This window comes from Muscardinus avellanarius (genome assembly GCF_963383645.1).
Source record: "Muscardinus avellanarius genome assembly, chromosome: 13".
Taxonomy (NCBI): Eukaryota; Metazoa; Chordata; class Mammalia; order Rodentia; family Gliridae; genus Muscardinus; species Muscardinus avellanarius.
In genome coordinates this window covers 72,963,952-72,972,511 of record NC_137799.1, presented here as the reverse complement: position 1 = coordinate 72,972,511, position 8,560 = coordinate 72,963,952, and the positions used below count along the sequence as shown (strand labels likewise).

Genomic DNA, 8,560 nt, shown 5'->3' with positions numbered 1-8,560 from the left:
GGAAGACCTAGGTATTGAAGCGCAGGTTTCCCTCTCTTGCTTCCTCTTTCTGCCCTCCCATCTTCCCACCCACCACCACATCTTACTTTGGTTAAACTTCTGGATCTGTGAGCCATATCTATGACCAAGATTTATTGCCACAATAGCTCTAGCAAATGCTGGACAAAGAGTACTCCCATTCTTTGGAGCAACCAGCTCTTTATTGTCAATTGGAATCAAATGCGACCTGTGCAAGCATCTGTTTGGAGGACATTCCCAAGTCCCCTCTGGCCCAGTCTTACTCCTACCACAGCAGTCCAGCTTCCGCTTTGAGAAGTTTGCTGATATTGACAAGTTCTTAAAATATGTCAGCTATACCATCTACCATGATTATCATTGCTAATTATCATGTAACCATTACAGTGCATAGCTCTTAAGCAAATGGGTTTTTCTTTGGCTAAAACTTTCAGTAGAGATTTTTTTTTAAAAAAAGCTTGTAACAGCTGGGCGTGGTGGCGCACACTTGTAATCCCTGCGCTTGGGAGGCGGAGACAGGAGGATCGCACAGGTTTGAAGCCAACCTCTTTGGCTTAAGAGACCCTGTTTCCAAATAAAATATAAAAAATAGGTGTTTGGGAGTGTAGCTCGGAGGTAGAAGGGTTTCCAGAAACCCCAGTACCACCACCAAAAAAAAACACCAAAACAAAAAACTTCTAACAGAACTAATGGTCATTTCACCAGCGTTACTCTACAGGTTTGTTCAATGGATACAGTCAAATCATAAGTATCTGAGATGTATTCAGTTGATAAAAACAGTTTATGTCTTTTATCATTGTTAGTGCTATAGATGTTACGAAGTACCATCGATGTTACAAAGTGCTATTGTGTTATATAGATGTTACAAAATGCTTGAGCTTTACACAGTAGTGTTTCATTTGATTCCCAGAATAATTCAGTGATGCTGTCATAGCAAACTTATAGGTGAAGAAGCAAGTGGTTTCTAAGTATGTCAAGAGGTTAAAGCAACTGCCCTCCAACTTGTATGACAGATCAAGAAAGAAAAGGCCATCCATCTGGCTGCTGGTATAAACTATTTTTTATCATACGTGTTATAGCTTCAAGAATGAGGATGTGGTTGCCCCATAAAGAAATCTGAATGTGAAGAATGTGCCAGATGTGTGTTGGTAGTATCTATTGGTCTACACTTACATACCCTATGGGTCCTTTTGGTTATAACAATACAACTCCATGTTTCAAAACAAGTTTTAAATGCTAAGTTATAAAGCTGTGCTGTCCAGTATAGTAGTTACCAATCACTGTGGCTACTTAAGCTTCTATTTTATCATTAAAGTTAAATAAAAATCCACTTCTTCAGTCACATAGGTACATTTCAAGTATTCAGAGTAGTATGTGGCTTGTGGTAGGACAGTACAGATTACAGAACATTTCCATCATCAGAGAATGAATGTCCTATTGGACAATAATGTTATAGAACATCATCTCCTAAGACAGAAGACTTTAGAAAAAGTCAGAGACATCTTGAGGCAGACACAGTGCTATCACTGGCCCAGCAAAGAAGATTCGAACAGAGGAGAAAATGAGAGATTGCTCTTAGCTGCAGCGGACTCACAACAACAACAACAACAACAACAACAACAACAACAACAACAACAACAGGACAAATTCATTCCTGGAGCCTTTGTCTTGCATTTGGCTCTTAACCCCTTTAAGAGATTAGAATAAATGGATACAGAGAGGATCTAGACCACTGAAGAGCAGATGGAAATAGAATGCAAAAGTCAAAAACCAATTGGCTACAAATTAACCTTATTGTATTTCATCTAAATGATACTATTAATTATTTACACACAAAAGTTATTTTTCTTTTACTCTATAAAATATGACATAATTTGTATCTTTAAAGGGGAATTAAAATTCTTCTGGGAATTTTTAGATCAGTTAACAGAGCAACATAAAAACTACCAAATATATAAGTAAAAATTATTTATTTGCTAAGCCTTTGAAATTGAAAGCATAACAATCCAAGCATCCACGCTGACATGTGAAAAGGTGAAAATAACAAGACAAAGTTTATTCATCATAAAATTCCTTTATGGACATAGCTATTTCATCAAATTCTTGTCAGGATAACTAAATAGTCCAGCAGTTGTGAAGAAAATGTCCAGTTTATGAGAAAATGGTAGCTAATAGAATTAGAAAATTGGAAAATCATCATTTGAAGCTCATAATGAAATAATCAACTCGAGAAATCATCATTAGCTAGGTTTGATTATACATGCCTGTAATCCTAATACTTGGGAGACTGAGACAGGAATATTGTAAGTTTGAGGCCAGCTTCAGCAACTTAGCAAGACTCTGTTTCAAAAAATAAAAATAACTGGGGGTTTATCTTGGAGGTTGCATGTCCCTGGATTCAATCCCTACTGCTTAAAAAAAAAGAAAAAAAAAGAGAGAAATCATCATTAATAAATACTAAAACAATTGGGTAAAGGTTGGTTGGGAACTAAATAGGCACATGGTATAAAGTTCACTCCACAGTCTACTAGCTGGACTCGAGAGGAAAATAATGGAGTTTATAAGCAGTGACCACCATAAGTCTCCAACCATCTCAGCACCAATAATGCTAGAACAACCAGAGATCATGTTTCCTAGTGAGATGCAGCATAAATACATGCCATTATCTATAAAATGTTCTTGCTTAAAAAAAATTAAACCCGCCGGGCGTGGTGGCGCACGCTTGTAATCCCCGCGCTTGGGAGGCAGAGACAGGAGGATCGCACAGGTTCGAAGCCAGCCGCGCGCGCTGGCTTAGGTGACCCTGTTTCCAAATAAAAATGTAAAAAAAAAATAGGTCTGGGAGTGTAGCCCGGAGGTAGAAGGGCTTCCAGGAACCCCAGTACCACCAAAAAAAAAAAAAAAAAAATTAAACCTGAATCTAATTAAGCCTTGCAACGGGCAGAATGCCGGTATCTTTTCAAAATTCCCATGCTGAAATCCTATCCCCAAGGTGATAGTATTGGGAGGTAAGATCTTTAGGGGTGATTAGGTCATCCTCATGATTGAAATAAGTGCAAGGTGATAGTATTGGGAGGTAAGATCTTTAGGGGTGATTAGGTCATCCTCATGATTGAAATTAGTGCCCTTATAAAAGAGACCCCAGGAAGATAACTACCACCTGAGGACACAGCAGAAGGCACTATTCTATGAACCAGCAAATGGGCTCTCATCAGATACCAAAATGCCCACAAGACACCTTGACCTTGAACCTCCCAGCCTCTAGAACTGTGCAAAATTAATGCTTGTGTTGATATATACTTTGTGATATTCTGTTATGGTGGCCAAATGGACTAGCAAGTCTTTGGAACTAATATCAAGTTAACAAGAAAAACAGGAAAGAAAGTAAAATTTCACTAACATCGTAAAGAGCAATCTGAAAATGACAAAAGAGGGAACATTCTACAGGACAACTGATCTGGTTCTTAAACAAATCAATTTCAATAAATAGTGAATATGAATAAATAAATAAGTAGGTTAAATAAGTAGGTGGTACTTTCTATGTTAAAAGTCTTATGATAACCAAATGCAAGGCATATTTCTTGATTGTAGAAACTAGTTTGAACAACTCATTGAAAATATTTCAATGCCGGGCGTGGTGGCGCACGCTTGTAATCCCCGCGCTTGGGAGGCAGAGACAGGAGGATTGCGCAGGTTCGAAGCCAGCCCCGCGCGCTGGCTTAGGAGACCCTGTTTCCAAATAAAAATGTAAAAATAGGTCTGGGAGTGTAGCCCGGAGGTAGAAGGGCTTCCAGGAACCCCGGTACCACCAAAAAAGAAAAAAAGAGAAAAAAAAAGAAAATATTTCAGAACAATAAATGATACAAAGAAATAATTTTATTTTGTTTGGGATGATATTATAAATATACAGAAAAATGTCTTTTTAGAGATCCATAATGAAGAATAAAAATACTTAAGTAAAAAAAAATGACAAAAATGTTGTGAAAACTGGCAATCTAGGTTATGGGCCTATGGATGTCACTAATTTTGTCTCTCTACTTTTCTCAAAGTTTGAAAATTTCATAATTTTGTAATAAGAATTTTAAGTCCCAGGTAATATAGAAACATGTTTGAAATATGTATATTTCAAACTTTATGATACATTCAATATTAGTACTGTTTATTATTTAGAAATTTCATACTTGTTTCCCTTCAGCAATTATATTAGCAATGACCAAGTACATTTTTTGTAGAAAAATTCTTTATAAAATGAACTTTTCAATAAAATCCCAAAAAATTCAGATAGAATAAAGCTCACTCAGTCTGATTGCCAATTCAAAGAGAATAAATTCTAGGTTTCCATTATTTTCACCTGTTTATGAGTGTTCACTAGGAAATCAAAAAGGCCCAAGTGTTTGGAATCAGGGCTCATCATTTCTAAGAATAATTCAGCATGCTCAGTCAGGAGACAAGTACTTGCCTTCAAGTTTCTATCATGCGAGACCAATTTTGCTTATAATGTCCCAGTCCTTCTAGAACACATTTCCCCTGAAACCAACCCTTTGACTGCTCACTTCAGCAAAGCCCCTGAGAACGTGGACAAAATGAGGAAAAGACTGATTCAAGGTGACTGCTTGAAATTCTAAGGTCCTTCATTTCTTTAAACCAAACCACCCCTTTTAGACGTAGTACTTTCAAGCCGGGCGTGGTAGTGCACACTTGTAATCCCCGCGCTTGGGAGGCTGAAACAGGAGGATCGCACAGGTTCGAAGCCAGCCTCAGCTACTTAGTGAGGCTCTCAGCAACTTAGTGAGACCCTGTTTCCAAGTAAAATATAAAATAGGTCTGGGAGCATAGCCCAGAGGTAGAAAAGCCCCTGGGTTCCACCTCCAGTACCCCAGTACCAAAAAAAAAAAAAATAGTACTTTCAGATAATTTAAAAGTTGATTTTTCTTTTTCTTTTTCTTTTTGGTAATGGTACTAGGGATTGAACCCAGGGCGTTCTACCTCTGAGCTACATCCCCAGCCCTTTGTATTTTTTATTTTGAAATAGGGTCTTAACTAGGTTGCCCCGCGCTGGCCTCAAGCTATCTGAAATTTAATTTGCCCATCTGCTTTTTGTAACAAGGGCAAGATAAATTTTAAGCATATATTAACATATGCTAACTATCTCCTAAAATGGACTCTACTTTTAAATTAAGAAATGTGTTTATGAGAGAAGAGCCATTAATGCAAGGGAGTAGAGTCCTTGTGGCGAAGCGGGCCAAGAAATAAAGCACAGTAATAATTTGCCTATGCAGATCAATAACTCCAGCTTCCAAAACATCCTGACCCATAATAAATATTGGACAGGCTGTGTTTCTCTCATTCCCTGGAAGAACCAGCCCAGGAAGGATCATGTACGCTGTCATAACTCTCCCAAGGATCATTTTTCTCCATCATTCCACAAGAACAGCTTTGTCAAATCAAAGTGAAAGATCATTTGTCAACCTCTCCTTGACTTCCTGGCTAGCGACCTTTCGTCAATCCCAGTGAAGAGCCAGGAACCAACATGAGCCCTGTATCTGCAGCACCAGCACCCGCTGAACTCGGAAATCACAATCCCACCACCCACCCAACACCACTGGCCCTGTTTCTCCCAATACTTTTAGTTTTGTTTTCTTGGGGTTTGTTTTGGTACTGGGGATTGAGCCCTCAGGCATTCTACCTCTGAGTTACATCCCCAGCCATATATATATATATATATATATATATATATATATATTTTTTTTTTTTTTTTTTTTTGAGGCAGGGTTTCATTAGGGACTTCACTAAGAAGTTGCTGAGGCTAGCCTGGGACTTGAAATCCTCTTGTCTCAGCCTCCCAAATACCGGGATTACAGGTATGTGCTACCACACCTGGCAATTCTGTTTTGTTTTTTTAATCTTTCCCTATTCCTGAAATACTGAGAGAGGAAAATTAGAGTAGGCAAATATGGAGTCTGGAAAATCTTAAAGATGAAAAACTTGGAAAATAAGAAAAGAAAATGGCTGGGGAGGAGGGAGAGAATCTGAACGACAGGTAATTATTCAGTTTCACTTTTAAGGACGTTCACCTCATCTTTGCATCTTCCAAAGAGATTTCACTCAGAGCAAAGTTCTGTGGTTGTGGGTCTGGTCCTATTGACAAAGCTGAAATTCCTTTTTTAGGCAGTGTTTTCCACACATAGCTCAGAGACCCCTGAAGTTAAATAGTCATCCTGGAGATGCTTGCTGCTGTGTTGAGGAAGGAGATCAGAGCTTGCGGATATGTCAAAAGGTGTGGGATAGTGAGGAAGGGGCAGAAGGAGAAAACCCCAGGTCTGAGGATTTGACTGTCAAAAACTACAGGGTCAAGGGAGAAGGGAGAGAAAAAGAGGAGTCAAAACTGAAGACAGGAGGAACCAATTGTCAGATGCAAAGCCCTTGGAGAAAAGCTGGGAATCTCTTTAAGAAAGCTACTACAGATCTCCCCTCAGGCCATATAGAGCCGCCTCCTCCTCCTCCTCCTCCTCCTCCTCCTCTTCCCCCTCCTCCCCCTCCTCCCCGTCCTCCTCCTCCTTGGAACTAAGAGCCCACCCTGAATAGCACGCATCATCAAACTGTTCCACCCCATCCCTGCCCCAAGGTAATTATTAAATAAACCCTGAGTTTAAAACCCTTCAAGTTCACTTTTGCCAAATACATCAGGGTTCAACACTGTGTGTGTGTGTGTGTGTGTGTGTGTGTGTGTGTGTGTGTGTGTGCAATAGCACCATCGATTAAACTTAATTTGGCAGAGCCAAGACTTAGGGAGGAAGAGGATGGTTTTGAAAGAGCGGGGTGGGGGGAGATGATGGTGGGAGCCTCCCGTAGGGAGGGTGGGTGGGTGGTGAACAAGGTTGGGGCAATATTTAAGACCCAGAGCTGCAGTGGGATGGAAAGGGATAAGGGAGAGGGTTCCAAAAGAAAAATGAGCAGGTGCCGGAGGTGGGCAAAAGGGAGGAAGTGTTTAGGGCAGCTCGGCGGGTTCAGGATGCCCCGGAGGCTCAGAGGAAAGTGAGACACCCCCCCACCCGGCTTTTCATAGCAATGGGTTTAGCCCTCAGCCCACTGGCACCGGGGCGCCCCGGGGTGGCGGAGGCTGGAGAGAGAGAGGGTGGGACTCGCGCCAGGGGCTCCCAGGCCGTGGGGGCCTTTTGCAAGGAGGGGGCGCGGGGCGTCCGGTCACTCACCCCGTTGGCCGCCGCCATCTGCACCACAATCTCCGTGGCCGTCCTGCTGAAGTACCTGCCGTCGCTGCCCACCACCATGGTGCAGCCCTGCCGGTCGCGCAGGTCGATGGACGACAGCACGCTCTGGATGAAGTTGGGCAGGTAGTTGCGCTGGCCCTCGAAGAGGCCGGTGGGCCGCCGCAGCCCCCCGCCGCCGGCCGGCCGCTGGTCCTCGTAGGGCGCGGTGGGCACCGTCAGCACCGGGATGGGGCTCCCCTCCATGGCCGCAGGGAATCTGCAGCCCGCCCGGCTCCCCACCGGCCTGGCCTGCGCCTGGACTCCGCCCGCCCGCCCGCCCCGGCCCTCCCCTGCACCGACAGCTCCTCCTCTCCTGGAGTCCCCTCGCCGCCCAGCAGCGGGACTTCAGATAAAGTTTGCACCCGCCCAACTTTGCAGCGGGTCGTCCAAGAGCTGCCCTCTCTCTCTCTTTCCCCTCTGGTCCACTTCTGGAGTCCCAAGAGCCGGGTTCCGGTGCCGGCTAGCCCGACCCCACAGCGCCCCTTGCTGCGCCTGGCTCCGACCGCCCCGCAATCTCTTCTCCCCAAGGCGCGCCCTCCACGGGCAAAGAGCCTGGGCGAGAGTCCGAGCAGCCTGGGGACCCCGCGCACTCCGGCCCCTCACCGTCGAGCGCACAGCCCCCTCTCCCAGCAGCCCCGCGAGCCAATGCGCTCACAAGTTTCTCTCTGTAACAAGGCCGGGGAGAAGTGGAAGGGGGCTGGAGCCTTTGCCATCAGCGAACAGCCCTCGCCAAAAATAACCCTGGAAAGGCGAGCTGAGAATTGTTATCTTCTGCCAGCGGTGAAATCGGAGGCTAAGCGCTGCGTGTGTGTCTGTGTGGACACACACATCCACCCGGGCCATTTGTTGCAAGGAATCACACTGTCAGCCTCTCATCCAGGAGGGCGGCCACAGCCTTCCAGGCTCCTCAGCCTCTCAGGGCACTTGGCACTATGGAAACTTTTTCTTTCTTTGTTTATTTGTTTGTTGTGGTGGTTGCAACAGTAGCAGTACAGACATATACTCTCATTCTTCTTGCCTTCTCCCTCTCCCTACCCCATCCCTGCTTGTCTCATACTGTATCTTTCCACACTCTTAAACCTTTTCCCTGATTAATGGTTTTCAATAGGAAGAGACTAACGCCCTTTTTAATGTGTTTTTTTTTTTTTAATGTCCTACCAGGAATGAATGGGCGCAGCCAAGTTAAACAAGAACGGGTACCAGGTACTATGTTGGTTCTATGTGAGGTCCATATGCATCCTGTAATTCTGCAGAGATTTTTTTTCTCCCTTCTCTTC

At 43.6% G+C, this 8,560-nt stretch overlaps 1 protein-coding gene across 1 annotated transcript in view; it reads right to left on the bottom strand.

The window, feature by feature from the left end:
• The window catches only part of PGM5 (phosphoglucomutase 5), a gene marked incomplete at both ends in the record, with an annotated part of 190,040 nt that extends 182,553 nt beyond the window's left edge, over nt 1-7,487 (bottom strand). Inside the window, one exon of the mRNA XM_080708609.1 lies at nt 7,227-7,487. Coding sequence (XP_080564735.1) covers nt 7,227-7,487 — 261 coding nt within the window. The remainder of the gene's footprint in view (nt 1-7,226) is intronic.
• Between the last annotated feature and the right edge of the window lie 1,073 nt (nt 7,488-8,560).